At 45.2% G+C, this 20,002-nt stretch overlaps 1 protein-coding gene across 1 annotated transcript in view; it reads right to left on the bottom strand.

Moving 5' to 3' along the window:
• spock2 (SPARC (osteonectin), cwcv and kazal like domains proteoglycan 2) overlaps nucleotides 1–20,002 on the bottom strand; it is a 60,126-nt gene that overhangs the window by 32,400 nt on the left and 7,724 nt on the right. Inside the window, exon 2 of the mRNA XM_055661746.1 lies at nucleotides 3,013–3,058. Within this exon, the coding sequence (XP_055517721.1) occupies nucleotides 3,013–3,058 (46 nt within the window). The remainder of the gene's footprint in view (nucleotides 1–3,012; nucleotides 3,059–20,002) is intronic.

The following is a 20,002-nucleotide window of genomic DNA, read 5'->3' as shown; positions in this document are numbered from 1 at the left end:
CTTCTGCAGATGTACCGTGGGACCTCATTGGTCGTATCATGTCCTGCAACGGCAATTCCAATGTACAGAGGCTGCAGAGTGGTGGACTCACCCGGTTCCAACCTTCCCACCATCGATAGCATCTACACGAGGTGCTGCCTCAAGACGGCGGCATCTCTCATACAGAATCCCCACCATTCGGGCCGTTCCTCTTCTCACATCGCACAGGAGGTACAGATGCCTGAAGTCCCACATCACCAGGTTCAAGAGCAGCTACTTCTCTCTAACCATCAAGTTTTTGAACTGACCTGCACAACCCAAAGCAAAACACAAAGTGCTGGAGTAACTCAGTGGGTCAGGCAGCATCTGCGACGGGAATGTGCTTTCACTTCTTCCGCAGATGCTGCCAGATCCGCCAAGATCCTCCAGCGCTGTGTTTTGCTTAAGGTTCCAGCATTATCAGTTCCTTGGTTCTCCATTTTACTGCACAACCCTAATCCTACCTCAGCAACCGAGCATTATGGACCACCTTTGCACCACCATGGACTTGTTTTCTAACTGCGCTTTGCACTTCTGAATGTCTTGTTTTTGCACAGTCTTTTTCTTTTCACTGCCTTGTAGAATTTATAGATAATTCATAATTAATGTTGTGCGTGCTGGTTGAGTCTACTTGCCTGTGATGCTGCTGCAAGCTAGATGTTCATTGTATCTACACTTCACTGTACACATGCATATAATGATCCACTCAACTTGACTTGCCCCCATTCTGTATTATTTCAATGTCTCTTTAGATGCAGTGACCCGACATGATCACTTTATACTGGTTGACATTGCCACATATCTGAAACGCTGATGTGTTGAGTGGCGTTATTAGCAAACTAAAACCAACAATAAAAATAGCACCAAGGTGCTTTTCATAATATGTTAAACATGCTGGGCCCCACAGTTCAATATCAGATATGTAGAAAATTCATGGAGCTCAGGAAGACTGACTCCTGGTACGCGGTCTATAGTGCAGGAAGGATGCTGGTTTAAACAGAAGATAGACACAAAAAGCTGGAGTAACTCAGCGAGTCAGTCAGCATCTCTGGAGAATGGAGAAAAGGAATAGATGACATTTCGGGTCGAGACCCTTCTTCAGACTGTTTTCAGTAGTTAGTCTGAAGAAGGGTCCCGACCCGAAACGTCACCTATTCATTTTCTCCAGAGATGCTGCCGCTGAGTTACACCAGCTTTTTTTTGTCTATGTGGTCCAGTTTTAAGGAATCATAGCCTGGTTAAACCAGCATTGATAAAGCCTAGGTGTACACAAAATGCTGGAGTAACTCAGCGGGTGAGGCAGCATCTCTGGAGAGAAGGAATGGGTGACGTTTCAGGTCGGGACCCTTCTTCAGACTGATGTCAGGGCAGGGGCAGGACAAAGATAGAATGGAGGTGGAGACAGTGAGACTAGTGGGAGAACTGGGAAGGGGGAGAGGATGGAGAGAGAAAGCAAGGGCTATCTAAAGTCAATGTTCATACCGCTGGGGTATAAACTAGCCCAAGCCAAATATGAGGTGCTGTTCCTCCAATTTGCGCTGGACCTCACTCTGACAATGGAGGAGGCCCAGGACAGAAAGGTCAGATTGGGAATGGGAGGGGGAGTTGAAGAGCTGGGCCACCGGTTGGTTAAGACAGACTGAGCGGAGGAGTTCAGCGAAACGATCGCCAAGCCTGCGCTTGGTCTCGCCGATGTAGAGAAGTTGACACCTGGAACAGCGGATACAGTACATGAGGATGGAGAAGGTGCAAGTGAACCTCTGCCTCACCTGGACTGTTTGAGTTCTTGGATGGAGCCTTGAAGTTGTTAAAGTGTTGTTAAAATTGATAAAACCCTGTTCTCCCAGCATGTCTGCATCTGTCTGCGTCTCTGCAACAAATTCAATGCATGCTTCAGCTGCTCTGTCTCTGTGCTGCCTTCAATGTTCCCAGGGGCTCCAGCACTCTGGCATCATCTCCCATCTCTGGCAGCTCAGCTGATTTATTTCACACATGCTTACAGCTGATGGCTGACAGCTGTACCAACACCAGGCTACATGACACGGCCCAGTGGCCAGCTGACACCACTCATTCACCTCAACTGTTTGTTCTCCGTTAATCTCTGTTGAGCCTAGAAGCAGCCTACTGACTGACAGAGGAAGGACACAGTGCCCTGCTCTGTCCCTTCCCATGCTCAAGGTTATTCTTCAGTCTCTGCCATTCTCTCCACTCCCCTCTCAGACGGAACCCCCCTGATTCATGGAAACAATAGACAATAGGTGCAGGAGTAGGCCATTCGGCCCTTCGATACAGCACCGCCATTCAATATGATAGACAATAGACAATACATGCAGGAGTAGGCCATTCGGCCCTTCGATACAGCACCGCCATTCAATATGATAGACAATAGACAATAGACAATAGGTGCAGGAGTAGGCCATTCGGCCCTTCGAGACAGCACCGCCATTCAATGTGATCATGGCTGATCATCCACAATCAGTACCCCGTTCCTGCCTTCTCCCCATATGATTAATACATAAAAATCTGGAGTAACTCAGCAGGTCAGCCTTTCTCTCCCTCTCACAGACTAACAGCCCATATATATATAAATTATAAATATACACCTATATATTTGGTGAGGAACTGGATCTCACTTCCTTCTGAGGTGAGTTTGGTACCTACTGACCCTGGGCTAACAATGACCTTTGCTTTGATCACTATCACCTTGGTATTAAATGAGATCTGAATTGCAAGCAGAAGGCTCAAGTCCTGTTGAAACAAAAAAGCAAACTAATTTCATTTAGAAAGCTCACAGATATAGAGGGAGAGAAAGGGAAATAAAAGGCGAGGGAAGTAAATAGGAAGAGAGGGAAAATGGGCCGGAAATTGGGACAACGTGAGTGTCCATGGATGGAATTGAGACAGAGTTACAGAAACACTAAATCATCTAATGAAACAACTCAGTTTTAAACTCCCAGTCTCACAAAAAAGAAAAGCCTCGATGGAAAAACTCACCCTCATCGAAGGCCTGACGCTGATCCCATGTCCGGATGTAATCATCCTACACAAGAGAAGAAAACTATTAAAACACAAACAAAATCATCATCGTTTAAACAGAACGTCCCTCCTCAAGTTCCTACCTAGAGCTTTGAAAGGATGAAAGACCATTAGGTCTCAGCAATAATGAGTTATTGTTGGACTGTCGTTGTTATGTGGAGGTTTGCAGGCGGCTGCCCTGTCTATTCGTGGAGTTAGTTGTAAAATTAATTTCCCCTGACGTGTGCCAATAAAGCACTGACAATGACTCTGGGTCTTGCGCTGTCTCTCGAACATCCTGATATGCTGCAATTATCTGAATATCTTTCTACCCACTGAAACAACAGATCAAAAATTGCTTTTGTTTAAGAAGGAACTGCAGATGCAGGAAAATCGAAGGTAGACAAAAATGCTGGAGAAACTCAGCGGGTGAGGCAGCATCTATGGAGCGAAGGAAATAGGCAACGTTTCGGGTCGAGAGCCGTCTTCAGAAATAGGAGTAGGCTCAGAAATAGGCTCAAAAATAGTAGAACGAAAGACTTGTGGTTGATAATTTTCTCAGCGCTATTGAAAATAAACAATTGTTTCATGACTATATAGATTGTATCAGCGGGTACATCTCAAGTGCACAGGGATGTAATGCTGAGGATCTTTTAGGCGCTGGTAAGGCTGCACTTGGAATATTGTGAGCCACTTTGGGCACCATATCTGAGGAAGGATGTGATGGCCTTGGAGAGGGTCCAGAGGAGGTTTACAAGACTTCCCAGGAATGAGTAGGTTCACCTACAATGAGCGTTTGTTGGAACTGGGCCTGTCCTCGTTGGAACTTAGAAGAATGAGGAGGGACCTCATTGAAACAAACAGAATAGTGAAAGGCTTGGATAGGGTGGATGTGGAGAGGATGTTTCCACTAGTGGGAGAGTCTAGGACTAGAGGAATCAAAATGAAAGGACGATCTTTTAGGAAGGAGATGAGGAGCAATTTCTTTAGTCAGAGGGTGATAAATCTGTGGAATTCTTTGCCAAGTCAGTGGATATTTTTAAGGTAGAGATAGATAGATTCTTGATTAGTACAGGTGTCAGAGGTTGTGGGGAGAAGGCTGGAGAATGGAGTTAGTAGGGAGAGATAGATCAGCCACGATTGAATGGCAATGACTTGATAGACTAGATAGGCAGAATGGTCGAATTCTACTCCTATTCCTTATGACCTTATGACAGATCTTAGGCGGTGGTTGTCAACAACTGTTCCCAACTCCCAGAGACACTCCCATCTACAATGGCGACTCTATCTCTGCCGTTGGTTCTGAATCATGAGACAGTGTGGAGTTAGGTGGAGGAGAGGGAGCTGAGGGCTGAGATAGCAAAGGCAATGGTCGTGTGGGCCAGAGAAGAATGGAGATAACCTCTTGGGCATTCGGCACCAAACGGCTAATTAAATGGGTGGAAAGGTGAAGCAGAGAACCAGTCCCAGGTGATACCAGCAACTTAAACCATGCTTTGTCGATAAGGCCACAACACTTCATCGATGTTGCACCTGAAACCATGTTATGTCAATAGCAACAGTGCTGATTGGCTGATTGGCCTTAAGTAAACCAATTCACTCTGTTAAACTAACTGGCTGGGGGGGGAATTGAAATGAACAGGGTCAAGCATCCATTGAGCTATTATTTGCACAGCATAATTTGAGGCCTAAGGTTAATTATCTTTTAAGTGCAATAAATGTAGTCAGAGTCTATTTACAATGAGCTTCAGCGCTGCAGTGCAAGGAGAAACAAACGTGTACGGCAGCCAGCTAAACGGGCTCGATCAAGCTTTGTGAAGAGCATCGATGATTGCGCCCGCACCGTGCTTGGATGCTTGCACAGATCTTTTAGGAAGAAAGTTTATTTTTGAAATTTAGAAACCTTAATAACCAACTAAAAAAAATTAAAGTTACAAATCACCTTGCAGCTGTTGAGAGCTACACTAAAATACTGGATAAACTCAGTGGGTGCAGCAGCATCTATGGAGCGAAGGAAAAAGGCAACGTTTCGGGCCGAAACCCAAGGGTTTCGGCCCGAAACGTTGCCTTTTTCCTTCGCTCCATAGATGCTGCTGCACCCGCTGAGTTTATCCAGCATTTTTGTGTACCTTAGATTTTCCAGCATCTGCAGTTCCTTCTTAAACACAGCTGTTTGGAGCTACCTGGCTGTTCCTATTTTGTTGTGTAAGGACACTAAGCAAGTTTACAACAAGGACCTGCATTTATAAAAAGTATCTTTAGTTTAGTTTAGTTTAGTTTACAGCGATAAACTAGCAATCCCGTTCTTACACATACCGGAGACAGCTTACAATTACACCAAGCCAATTAGCCCTCAAACCCGTGTGTCTTTGGAGTGTGGGAGGAAACTGGAGATCCCGGAGAAAAATCACACAGGTCACAGGGAGAACAAATAGCACCTGTAGTCAGGATCGAACCCGCATCTTTGACGTTGTAGGCAACTACTGCTGTGCCCTTACCATCTTTACCATCAAAGTATACACAAAAGTCATTGAAAATCTGGGGGCAAAGTTGTTACTGCTGACTTAACCTCTCTTTACATCATTTGTCCAATTTTTGATAAACATTTCTCTAATACATGGCTGGAGTCAAACAAAAATTGTCACTGCCTTCTGGGTAGGGGCAAAACAGGTCTGGGGAACAATGGAGGAAGGAACTTCAGATACTGGTTTACGCCAAAGATATGCTGGAGTAACCCAGCGGGACAGGCAGCATCTCTGGAGGGAAGGAATGGGTGATCTTTCAGGACAAGACCTTTTGGACTTTATTAGACATTTTTTTAATTTAAATACTCTAACTTAATTAAAATAATTTAAATTCAATTCTTGAAATAGTGGGTGCGTTACCCTGTTCAAATGGCAGAACCCAAAAAAAAATTGCTTGCGTGCGTGCCAATATTGCCGCATACTATTTCCAAGCAGTGGTACTTGGCAGTGTTTCATTCATCAATATTATTGACTATGCTTCTGAGAACCAGCGCTGCTGGTGGGCTCGGAGTGCTTGCATTGTTCCTTCAGTGGGCCTCCAGGTCAAGACAACTCTTTGGAAAAGTGTGTTTATTGATCCCAGTCCTATCTGTGGAGAACCCGCCAGGCACCGCAGAGCTGATAACTGACCCGTTTTGGTGCAGTTACTCAGTGAACGCTGGCTGATAAAGCCATCATCAGCAGAAACTCACAGAATAATCCCCTGAATGAGGACACACTTATTTTATTTTTTATTTCATTCTTTATTTTTCGAACAAAATAAAAGAATAAAAAGCAAGTGTGAAACAGCATACAAAAAACACAATTTAGAAAGTGTCATAAAGAAATATTTATTAATAAATTAAATCGTATGTGTCCGAAAAGGAGCAGGAAGAAGCCAAAGCTTATTAATTCCCACCGCTTATTCAACTGCTTATAATTTTCTTATACAAATTTAGCAGCTATATGTACACCAAATTATTTATATTTATACACTAATCAAATATTTACAAAGCCATACAAAAAAGAGAGAAAAAAAGAAAAAAGAAAAACCCCTCATATACTTACTACACAGTATCTCTTAGTCATATATACAACCCATCACCCTATAATCACCCTTCCCAATACAATCAGTATAACAAATATCCCACTCTTGAGACCAGATCATGACTTCCTTTTTAAATACACTTTGGTTTCAGAAAGTGGTTCACCACGGCCTTCTCCAGGGCTGCGTGGATGGAAATAAATACCCTGTGCAGATCCCATGACTAAATAACACAGCTATGAATGCACTGCAGAACGTACCCTGACTGGTTGCATCATGGCCTGGTATGGCAATTGCAACGCACAGGCTGCAGAGAGCGGTGGATTCAGCCCGGCCCATCACAGGCACAGCTGCCTGGTGGTAGAAGTTTGGACACAAGTTACAGCTGGAGTAACTCAGCGGGACAGGCAGCAGCTCCGGAGAGAAGGAATGAGTGACGTTTGGGTCAAGACGAAATGCCAGCCATTCCTTCTCTCCAAAGAAGCTGTCTGTCCCACTGAGTTACTCCAGCTTTGGTTTAAACCAGCATCTGCAGTTCCTTCCTACACAGTAGATGTTTGGTACTGGATTCCCTGAATGGCAATTGTGGATGTTAAAACTAACATCAAATGATGAAGAGATGATGGGTAAATGGCAGGTGTACAGTTCAGATCCCACACGAGCCATAGCTTCAACAAAGTGGTCTCAAGTTAAATAGTCTATTCCGATTTCCATAACCCTACATTATACCACCTGTTCTTAAATTGGCTATCATTTTGTATTATTGATATGGCTCCTTTTTTAATCTGCATGAGATATTGCAGCTACAGTCATTACTAGACTACAGGCTTGTTCAATATTGGGACTGGGAGAAGTAGCTGAGGGCATCTTTGCATTGGGTTGGTAAACCCGTCAAGAGGTCCCTGGGAGGAAGGCACCAGTGGAATCCATGAACACAGCAAGCCAATGCCTCGAGTTGACTGCAGCGATGCGGGGACAGACATCAGTGGTGACTGGGGATCCAACCTCTGGAAAATAGGATGCAGGAGGCAAGGAACATATGTAGCCAGGTTGAACTTTGCCACTTCAACAGCAACAGGATAACACAAAGCCCCACTCGGGCTAATTCCCCCAGCTTTACCGCATAATATAACCACCTATTGCACTATGAGCTCCTGCAAGGAGCAAGGTCAAGGAAAGAGCGTTCACGTCGCGGCCCTGTTTCCACCACCAAGCATAAGAAGCACAAGACAGACACCATTCTATGCTGATGCCAAGTCATGTGCTCAGCTCTGGCTGAACAACGTCTAATCTTGTGTGTGGGACTCGATAAGAAGAAGCTCCTGCACCAGAAATCTTTTAAACTCGGCTCCATGTTCTGGAAGTCCTTTCTTTCACCTCTCAGCAACCCGAGTCTCTCTGGGAAATTCATCTCTCCAAACACCATCTAAACGTGATATGGATTTCTGCTTCTACTGCCTGATCAGTGGTGAGTTACAGACTCTAATCATCTCCCAAGTGAAACGACTTCCTTATCTCCTCTCTAATCCTTCAACCAGCTACTTCAAAGCTATATCCTTAGTTTTCATGCTTTGCGTAGGGAACTAGGTCATTTCTATTTACTCTTTTGAAGTGCCTGTTTCCATGCTCTATCTCTAACCAGTATCTTCCCATTTATTATGTGTTTCTTAGGTTTCAATCATCTCCCCATCACATTATTCTGCATATCTATGGGTTACATATGATTCACCACTTTTTTGCCCCACTTGGATGAATGCTATTTTCTTACAGTGCTTTCCATTTCCTCGTCATTCACCACTGCCTAGTTTCCCTCTTGCCTGCAAATCGCCCCGATGTACAAGTTAACTTTCCTGCCTATCCACAGTAACAGTTCACCCCTTTGTTCATCCAGAATCTATGTCTTAAATATAGAACATAAGGTTCAGGTTCAGATTTATCGTTACCACATGCACCAATGCACAGTGAAGAGCTGTACATCAGATAGGACCATGCAGCAATGCAATCAGGCCAAACGTCAGTGCAAGAGTGAGAACAAAGGGGACGATACAGTGTGCAAAATATAATTGTCAGCATTGTAGTGCACCAGTTCCGGAGACACGACAGCACAAGAAACCATGGGCATTTCAGCTCACCATGTCTGTGCCAACCATAGTGGCAATTTAAAGTAACCTAATCTGCCTGCTCATCATTTACGTTCCTCCATTGCTGCTCTTGTCCCTGTCTAATGCCACTTAAATGCTGATATCACATCTGCTTCTACCACCTGCCCTGCAGCATTTTCCAGTAACCTACCATTGTTAAGTGTCATAGAGTCATACAGTGTGGAAACAGTCCCCATTCGGCCCAACTTGCCCACACCGACCAACATGTCCCATCTACTCTAGTCCCACCTGCCTGCGTTTGGCCCATATCCCTCCAAACCTGTCCTATCCATATACCTGTCTAAATGTTTCTTAAACGCTGCGATCGTGCCTGCCTCAACTACCTCCCCCGGCAGCTCGTTCCATACATCCACTACCCTTTTTACAAAATGGTTCCCATTAAATCTTTGCCTCCTCACCTGAAAGTGAATCGGCAATTGTAAATTGCCCAGAGTGTCGGTGGGTGGTCGGTGAATCAGTAAGGGTGTGTTGTTAAAACACATGAAAAGCTTCTTTAGGTATGTGAAAAGGAAAACATCAGTTAAGACCAATGTGGGTCCCTTGAAGACAGAAACAGGTGAATTTATTATGCGGAACAAGGAAATAGCAGACAAATTGAACAGGTATTTAAGAAGGAACTGCAGATGCTGGAAAATCAAAGGTAGACAGAAATGCTGGAGAAACTCAGCGGGTGCAGCAGCATTTATGGAGCGAAGGAAATGGGCAACGGTTTGGGTCGAAACCCTTCTTCAGACTTTGGTTCTGTCACCAAGGAAGACACATACAATCTCCCAGGGGACAGAGGACCTAGGGTGCCAGAGAAACTGAAGGAAATTCACATTACTCAGGAAATGGTGTTCGGTAGACTGATGGGACTGAAGGCTGATAAATCCCCAGGGCCAGATGGTCTGCATCCCAGGGTACTTAAGGAGGTGGCTCTAGAAATCGTGGACGCATTGGTGATCATTTCTCAATGTTCTATAGATACTGGATCAGTTCTTGTGGATTGGATGCGTTGGCCTTCATAACGAGAGGATTTGAGTATAGGAGTAAAGAGGTCCTTCTGCAGTTGTACAGGCCCCTGGTGAGGACTGCACCTGGAGTATTGTGTGCAGTTATAGTCTCCTAATTTGTAAAATGTAAAAATTGTCCCTGGTGGGTGTAGGATAGTGTTAATGTGCGGGGATCGCTGGTTGGCACGGACCCGGTGGGCCGAAGGGCCTGTTTCCGAGCTGGATCTCTAAACTAAACTAAATGCCGGAGTATTTATAATAAACATCAATGAGTCAATGGTAATCAACGATGTAGCAAAATAAAACTACTACTAACCTCCACTTCCTGAGGAGCAACCGAGATGGAGAGCGAGAGAGAGAGCATGAGAAAGAAAAATGGAAAAAAAATGCAATTAGTATGTTAGTGTGAAATAAATTGACACTAAACCAAACACTGTATCAGTAATCCATTCAATGCAAACCAGGACCAGAACCCAATCTCATAGGAAATTATCCCTTTGAAGCACGAAAGCCCACACTTGTGCCACTTGAGAGTGAAGTGCCCATGAGAGTGGAGGACCAAACTGCGGCCTGACCTTCAACGGGTCAAGATCTAGACTTGGCTCTGCAGCAAGCACGGACACACTAGCACAGGCTGGCGTTAAACAACACCTTGTTGCCGAGGAGGTGCCTGGACCACATGAGAGGAGGCCATCCACTCCTCTGTCCAGGACACAAGACTGCACCGTGCTGCAGCCAGTAGAACTGCTGCCTCACGGCCCTAGTGACCCCGGTTCAATCCTGACCTCTGCTGCCACCTGTACAGAATTGGTTAAGTTCTCCCTGTGATAGTAGGGTGTTCCAGACTCCTCCCTCTTCTCACATACGTGCAGGTTGGTGTGTTAACCGGCTGAAGTGCGCGTGTGTGTGGCAGAATCTGGAGGGAATTTACATCGGATATTCGAAAGAATGAAACTATGTCTGAAGGGGTGCTGGCGGGCTAGTGTGGATTAGATGGGGGGAATGGCCCATCTCCCTGTCTGTCTATGACTAGAACAAGGAGCCTTGGGCAGATGAGTAACTCTCTCGCCTTCAGGCAGGAGCCCTGTGGTGGCAAGTTCAAGCCCCGCAGGAGCTTGGCCAGGGTTGGTTCAATAGACGGGGGAACGGAACAAAATAAGGTAAAGTTGCAACGAGATCACAACGATTTCATCGGTCTGCATGTAGTAAAAAAATATAACAGTCATCCATACAAAAAAATGCCACATAGTTTGCTGTGGGTGGATTTTGTCCTCTGGAATTATATTTAAGAAATCTATTCAATTCCATTCATGTGAATCAGACTATATGCCATCATCATGCTTGTTACCAGAGCCTCGATCAGATTATGAATCAGGAGGCCATTCAGTCCCTCAGCCCTACTGCTAACCCTTCTCCACCATTCAATTCTATCCCAATTAATCCACATTCACCTGGCAAAAACCTATCTACTCACTCTTCAGTGCCCCACTATTCCCCGGAAACCTTTCAGGGAGAGAATCCACCTCTTCCTGGCTTCAATCCGAAGTAGCTTCGATCTAATATTGCGATGGCTCTTCAAGTTAGTTTTGTTTACTATTGTCACATGTACTGAGGTACAGTGAAAAGCTTTTTTTTTGTGTGCTATCCAGTCAGTCAGTAGGCCATTCTGCCCCTCATACCTGTCCCGCCATTTACTTTGAAGCAGATTATGTCTCCCCCTAATCATGACTTGATAATCTTGACAATTATAGTCACTTGCTTGTGCAGCTACAGGTTCTCTGGGTTTGAAAACCCCCCGCATGAGAGAACAACCTTCGTCATTTCACACTCGAGGTGCCCAGACCATTAACAAAAATGCATCTACTTCCATAACAGAAGGCTGGAGTGTTCCTGCCTGATGTGGCTTGATGTCACTGCTCTGCGCATCAGCAGGGAGCCACAAGAAATAGACTTCGGAAATTAATCTTTGATGAAGAAGCCAGGTCTCGTTCTGTTTTAAACTAGTGTTGCTTTCACCTTGAGCTGTAAGCCATACAATCAGGCAGAGCGTTCCTCTTGAGCATAACCAAGGTCAAGGAGATCTTCAATTATTAATATAGAAACGCTTACGAAATCGCCAATAAACTGACCATTAAAGTAATGGTTGATCAGCAGCTTCCAACCGCAAGAAGAGCGATGGTGATTTCATTAATGTCTTCTCGGTCTGATAATTGCCATTGTCCGTAACTGAACTATCACAGGAGTTTAATTAGTAGTGATAAAAGGAACTGCAGAGGCTGGAATCTTGAACAAAACACAAAGTGTTGGAGGAACTCAGTGGTCAGGCTGCATCTGCGGAGGGAATGGACAGGTGACGTTTCAGGACGGGACACTTCTTCAGATTGATTGACTGACTAGAATCTTGACCACCCGTCTGAAGAAGATCCCTCAAGCCGAACATCGCCGGTTCACTCCCTCCACAGACGCTGCCTGATCCACTGAGTCTCTCCACCACTTTGTGTAGAGCTGAATTTCTTCTCACTTCTTGAGGGTCACCATTGCTTGGACAATCAAGTCCACAAAAAGTAGCCTAGCTGACCACTCCCCTGTTTATTTATTCTAGGTTCTAGCTGTGGCCAGAATGGATGCAGTGACTGCTCAAAGCTGAAGGAATTGCACCTTGCAGTAACTCATTCGATGTGGTGTGCATTGAGATATCGAGTAATGTGTGCCTATGACATTTAACACTGGTCATGACTTCGAATTTAATTTCTCAAGGGAATGAGCATCAAGTATCTTTTGTCTTAAAAAAAATGATTCTCCCTTAAATTACTAGGGTCATTTCTCAGATTAAAAATACGTGGTAACACTCAGCTGGTCAGGCAGCATCTGCGGAAGGAGAAATAGTTTAATGGTTTAATAGTCTGAGACCCTTCATCATCAACCTGAAATGTTAACTTTGTTTCTCTTTCCATAGATGCTGTCTGATCTGCTGAGTGTTTCCAACATTCTTGGTTTTATTTCAGATTTCCAGTATTCAAAACAAAACCATTCTATCCCCAATAGGTTTGGTCAATAGTAACAAATTGTGGTGTCGCCAAGAATTGAAGGGAGATTTCACACTCTGGACATTCTTTGGCTCAGTTTCTTACACTGGTTGTGGAGGAATAGCTCACAGGGGCACGTCGAAAGTTAAAGGGAATTTGAAGATTCTGATGAGCCCAACTTCCACACTTTGAGAGAAATGGCAATTCCGCCCTGGATTACGTAAATGTGAATCCCAAAGCAGCAGTGAGAACTGGGTGTTTGCTTTTGCATGATCTGGTATAATCTCTCTATAGCATAGATGCATGTTGCAATGCATTTCCTTCCAAGGTGGAAGACAAATGTGGAGTATGGCCATTAACATTGAGATGTCTCCAATCTTAGCCGCCTGAAAACCCAGGTACCTCGCAAACCCCAGGGAAAAGTTCCTCACAAGCATTAATGAAGGTGGTATGGAGATCCCTTTGTTGTTGCTAGGTGTGTACCAGCCATCTGAAGATAGACACACTGGAGTAACTCAGTGGGTCAGGCAGCATCTCTGGAGAAAAGGAATAGGTGACCTTTCGGGTGGAGAACCTTCTTCGGACCATCTGATCTATCTTTGCCTCTCCACCTCGTGCTTGGCTTGCTGCACCTTTAATCCCACTTGCTGCCATGCCAAGTCTCTATTTTCTGGAGACGAGGGTGGGATTTTAACTGCGGTGGTCTTATTAGCGAGTTAATCAGATTGTCAGTATCTGGATCTCAGCCTTGGCTCACCGCGTAATCCATCACTTGTGAACTGGAAGGGCCAGAATTCAATGGATTTCTGACAGTGATTGAGGGGGAAACTCCGCCACACTATTGGAAAAGAGACTTGCGTATACATAGCAACTTTCCAAACGGTATCACAGCCAATGAGCTAATTAAATCTCCTGTGGCAAGGTTTCAGACAATTAGTAATGGGAAGAGCTCGTCACAACAATTTATGCACAAATAAAAGAGTAATAATGATTAAATATCGTTTTGGTGATGTTGATTAATGGATAGCATTCATCACTACACTCCTCTGCTCTTTCCTGAAATGTTGGCATGGGGATTTTTACAGCCACTCGTGTTGGTAAATAATATTTCACCCAGATGGTAACACCCTCAGCAGAGCAGCACTGGAGGCCTGACTTCTATCTATCTTCTAGGAGTGGGTCTTGAACTCACAACCTCTAGAGAATCCAATGCCAAGATGTGCCGAAGAGCCAGAGGTAAAGACTTCCAAATGAGTCTTCAAATGAGACTCTCGTCTCAAAGCCTTGTCTCCCTTCACTGATGAATGCAACAGTTTCACTTGGGGAAAAAAAACAGGGTTGGAACTATCAAGACTGCTATCAAGTGCAAGTATAGACTCAATGAGCCATTCGATCTACATCAATCGCTAGTTTAGTTTGGAGATACAACGCAGAAACAGGCCCTTCGGCCCACTGGGTATGCGCCAACCAGCGAATCCCGCACACTAACACTATCCTACACACACAATGGGTTCAATCGTTCCATAAGAGTGTGGGAATACTTGCTAATATTCTGAACTATTGAAAGCTCAGCCAACATCACTACATTACCTGATGAGAGACACAAGTAACTGCAGACGTTGGAATCTAGACACAGAGTGCTGGAGGAACTCAGCGGATGAGGCAGCATCGGTGGGAGGAATGGACTGGCGGAGTTTCGGGTCGGGACCCTTCTTCATTATCTGACTTCTTACTGTGAGAGTTTCCTACTCATAAATTATTGGCTCCATTTCCTACAGAACAACATTGATTACACTCCAAAATGTACTGTGGAATATGTTGGAACTTTCCTTCCGTCAACTGCAGTGAAAACATCAAGCGTTTAGGAAGGAACTGCAGATGCTGGTTCATACGGAATACAGACACACACAGAGCTGGAGTAGCCCAGCGGGTCAGGCAGCATCTCTGGAGTAAAAGGAATAAAGGAATAGGTGATATTCTGGGTCGGAATCCTTGTTCAGACGTCTGACGAAGGTTCTGACACAAAACGTCATCTATTCCTTTTTCTCCAGAGATGCTGCCTGACCTGCTGGGCTAACCCTGACCTGCTGGGCTAACCTGACCTGCTGGGCTAACCTGCTGGGCTAACCCTGACCTGCTGGGCTAACCCTGACCTGCTGGGCTAACCCTGACCTGCTGAGCTAACCCCGACCTGCTGGGCTAACCCTGACCTGCTGGGCTAACCCAGCACTGTGTGTCTGTCTATCTGTGAAAACATCAAGGTATGTTAGTGTGAGGTGTGTGTGGGATACACAGGAATTAACGCAAACACAGATTTAATAATCAAATATGGCCCTCTGGCTCCTTGGTAAGCACCTTGTGTCACATGAAAGCAAATGATTAGATGGCTGTGGCCTGTGGGAGAGTACATTGTTCAAAAACAATTTAACTCAATGGTATTGAAAATTGCAAATTTATGCAGGTGAAAGACAATTTAATTAAATCTCCTGCAGCAGTATTACAGACAATTAGGTGCAGACACTAATGTGGTTGAAGAAAAGTAATTAGCTGCTGTGTGCAATGCTGTTGCTGCACGCTGATTGTCACAGGAGCCCGGATCAATGGGAGATGCCGGCCACGTCAGCCGCCTCTGGAACTGCAACGCCGACTTCGGGGGGCACTCACCGGCCCACCAAGGCTCACGCTGATGCAAGATAAATTCTGGAGGCGGAGGTGTGTCATAGTTATAGAGTCATGAGAGTGATACAGTGTGGAAACAGGCCCTTCAGTCCAACTTACCCACACATGTCCCAGCTGCACTAATCCCACCAGCCTGCGTTTGGTCCATATCCCTCCAAACTTGTCCTATCCATATACCTGTCTAACTGTTTCTTAAACGTTGAAATAATCCCAGCCTCAACTACCTCCTGTGTTTGAAAATACCCCCTGTTGCGACCATCTGAGGAGGTTTCAGAGTTCATCTTGCCTGTAAAGCTCTTGTTTTAGCCATCGGTGCAGGTTTACCTGCTGTGCTCTTCACATTCCTTTCAGGAAATCCTGGAGCTCTTTACAATCAATGAAGTACCGCTGGTATATATTGAATCATAGTTATACAACACGGAATCAGGCCCTTTGGTTAACTCGTCCATGAACAAGATGCATCCCTACACTAGTCCCACCTGCCCACCATATCCCTCTAAACCTTTCTTATCCATGTACATGTCCAAGTGTCTTTTAAATGCTGTTATAGTACCAGCCTCAACTACCTCCTTTGGCAGTTCATTCCATATACTCAAAGAGTCAAGAGTATTCTATTGTCGTATATCCCAGATAGGACAATTAAATTCTTACTTGCTGCAGCACAATAGTCTCCCTCTGAGTGAAAATGTTGCCCCTTAGCTTCCTATTAAATCTTGCCCCTCTCACCTTAAACCCATGTCACTTGATTCCCTCCCCTTGGGTAAAACTCTCTGTGCATTCACCCAGTCTATTCCCCCATGATTGAATCATTACATCATTGATAGATACGACAAGGAAACAGGCCTTTCGGCCCACTGAATCCATGCCGACCACCAATCCCCCATTCACACTAGTTCGATGTTATCCCTCCTTTTCTCATCCAATCCCTACACACCAGGGACAATTTACAGAGGCCAATCAATTTACAAACCCGCCCATCTTTGGGATGTGGGAGGAAACTGGAGGAAACCCACTCGCTCACAGGGAGAATGTGAAAACTCCACAGAGAAAGCACGCAAAACCGGGTTCGATCCCGAATACGGGTGCTGTATGTATGGAGTTTGTACGTTCTCCCCGTGACCTGCGTGGGTTTTCTCCGAGATCTTCGGTTTCCTCCCACTCTCCAAAGACGTACAGGTTTGTAGGTTAATTGGCTTGGTAAAATGTGTAAATTGTCCCTAGTGGGTGTAGGATGGTGTTCATGTGCAGGGTGATCGCTGGTCGGCGCGGACCCGGTGGGCCGAAGGGCCTGTTTCCGTGCTGTATCTCTAAACTACATGATCTATGCCCCCCGATTCCCTGCTTATCCATGTGCCTTTCCAAAAGCCTCTTAAACACCACTATTGCATCCACCGCCACCACCACCACAACCATGGCAGTGCGTTCAGGCACCCACCACCCTCTGTGTAAAAAACTAGCCAGACACATCTCCAGCACCTTTTGTCCTTATTTCAAGTTTCCAGCATCTGTATTTGATTCTCCACCTGTGGTATTTTGCAGATGAGTCAGAAGGAGGGGAGAAGGGTGGAGATAGAATCTGACGGGGTGGTGATGTGGGCAAGACAATGGTGGAATCTGAGCATTTAGCCCGTTCTTGCTTGTGGGGAGTTTGCTGTGAATTGGTTGCAGCGTTTCCTACAGTACAACATCATCACACTTCCGAACTGTTTGCAAGGCTCCTTGGAACCATCTTCTCGTCTTTTCCATTGGGATTGAGGATGCGTTGCTTCCACTGAGGAGCGGAAGGAGCCTGTATACATGTGTTTTAACGTGGGGTAGCTGTCGTATTTCAGTCACTGTATTTATGGTGCTGAAAATTGCAATGAAGGTCCACGCATGTTACCATGTGAATAGCGCCTGGCACAGCATTGTGAATGGCACCAGGCGATCACCATTTTAGATGCGTGGCTGAAATTGTGTTCATTCTCAGGACAACAGATTGTGAAAACACCAAAGTGTTGTCCGTTCCTTCGTGTGAGTTTAGGGAGTCGCTCGCTGCAGCTTCAGCTGAGATCGAGCCTCTGCTTGTGGCGTTGAGCCTGTACAACCCCGTTGCTATGGAAGTGGCCGAGACAATGGGGGCGGCAACAACAGGCACAGCTGCTTGCCTGCGGCACATTTCCAAAACATCAGACCCCGGTGGCAGTGGGGAACAAAGCACTGCTGTGCCCTTTAGCGCACGTTATTTTAAGAAATCCAAAGGTTTTCTTCACGTTGTTGTAGAGGGATTGCTGCATTGGTGCAGAGGCAGCAACATCGCGGGTGACCTTGGAGGATCAGCTCCACAAATGATGGAGTCCAAGAATAATACGACATGGATTTGCAACGAAAACTAATGATTACTCCTGACTGCCCAACTCATGAAGATGCGAGAACAACCACGGGGACCTGACAGCCTAGTGTGCTGATGCCCAACAGGGAAGGACAATTGCAGAAGGATACATTCACTGGCAGAATCCCCTTCCCTTCCCAAATATATTGGCTCTTAAATTACCTTGACATACACACTGGGGAAGTGCCAGGTTCAAGTGTACGACTGCCGGTTTGCCACTGAGAATAGTGATAGCAGCAAACTGGTCACCTCTTCTGAGGTTAAGATGGAGGGTTTCTCTCAAGGTATTGCAATTCTAATCCAACAATCCATAATCAGAGACCGCATCAGGGGAGTGCTAGTTTGAAGAATCATTGTATTTAGAAACCAAGAGCCAACAGAGCTATACAAGTGCAAATATTATTGTTTCTGAGGACCGGCAGCCAACTTGTGGGAGGGGAGAAGGAAGCTCATATTTGTCAGAGTTTTCCACAATCAGTCCCATTTCCCTAAATGAAGACACAAAGTGCTGGAGTAACTCAATGGGTCAGACAGCATCTCTGGAGAATATGGGCAGGTGATGTTTCAGGTTGGGACCCTTCCCCAATCTGAAGGAGGGGTCCGACTTGAAACGTCATCTGTATATTCTCCAGCGATGCTGCCTGACCCACAGATTTACTCTAGCACTTTGTGGCTTTTTTTTTGTAAACCAGCATCGGCCAGTATCTCCAACAGTCCCAATACTCAGACCTTTCCTCATAGCTCGACAACATTTTAAAATATTTCTCCCCTTGTTTTTTGACAAATGGATCTGCTTCCATTGACATTTCAGGTCAAATATTTCAATTCACAATGACTTGCTATTTAAAATGTCCTATACGCCTCTAGTATTTCTGCCAGTTCCCAGCAAGAAATGAATTATCTACATTCTCTGGAGACATCGTCCAAGATGAGATATTACAGTAAACTCCTGACTTATGCTAAATATCCTGCGGCACCATGTAGACTATATCATGTGTACCAACTATGGTACACCAGACAAGATTGGTTTAACATGGCATCATGTTCGGCATGGGGACCTGTTCTATGTTCAATGTAAACGCCATTCCCCTTCTCTGGCAACAAATCTCACATAGAAGCAAAATCAGTTACATAATTGGTATGGGTTTTTCCTGCATAATAAAAAAAAATGGCTACTTTATCTATCCAACCACAATCATTGAGACTGAACAGAACTCACACTGAAGAAGGGTCTCGATCAGAAACGTCACCCATTCCTTTTCTCCAGAGATGCTACCTGTCCCGACTGAGTTACTCCAGCATTTTGTGCCTTTCTTCACCACTGGTGATACTTCAGACAGACACTGCAAGTATTTCTGTTCCTCTAAGTGGATATTGGAAATAACATTGACATTTACTGTAAAGTAGTCTTTTTTAATATTCATTCACGGGATATGGGCTTCGCTGCAAGCTTGGCCACCCCTTTGGGAAAGTGGTGCTGAAGCATCTTCATGAGTTCTGCGGTCGATATGAGGAAGTTGCCTCAAGATGCTGTTACATGCTGAGCTCCAGTCTAACGAATGAATGACAATATATTTCCAACTCAGGGGGGGTTTGTGATTTGTACGGGAGCCTGTTACTGATGGTGTTCCCGTGTGCCTGCTGTCCTGTTAGTTTGGAGATACGGCATGGACACAAGCCCCTCGGCCCACTCCGACCATCCATCACCCGTTCACACTTGTTCCATGACATCCCACCTTCCTCATCTACTCCCTACACACTAGGGACAATGTACAGGCCAATTAACCCACAAACCCTCATGGGTTTAGAAAGTGCTTTCTCTTAAACATCGCTCTTAATTGAGAACAATCTTCACTTCTTCTTAGCGATGACTTGCTTCCACTGAGGAGCGGAAGAGGCCTGGTTGCGTTTTAACGTGGGGTCGCTGTTGTATACCAGCTACTGTATGGTGCTGAAATAAAGTGAAAATTGCAATAGAGATCCAGGTATTCCTTGCAGTTTGTGGACTGTTGGCAGGTGAATAATGCCTGGCACAATATTATGGATGACAACAGGAGGTCACCATTTTAGATTTGTGGCCGAAATTGCGTTCATTTTTCATGAGAAAATCCGATGCGACTGAACTGGCACCTTAAGGTTTTTCAACATTACACAAGTTTAGACGAACCCCCCCCCCCCCCCCCCCCCCCC

Source organism: Leucoraja erinacea, chromosome 34 (assembly GCF_028641065.1).
Source record: "Leucoraja erinacea ecotype New England chromosome 34, Leri_hhj_1, whole genome shotgun sequence".
NCBI classification, from domain to species: domain Eukaryota; kingdom Metazoa; phylum Chordata; class Chondrichthyes; order Rajiformes; family Rajidae; genus Leucoraja; species Leucoraja erinaceus.
The sequence above is the reverse complement of the archived record's forward strand: the minus strand, read 5'-3'. Positions and strand labels throughout refer to the sequence as shown.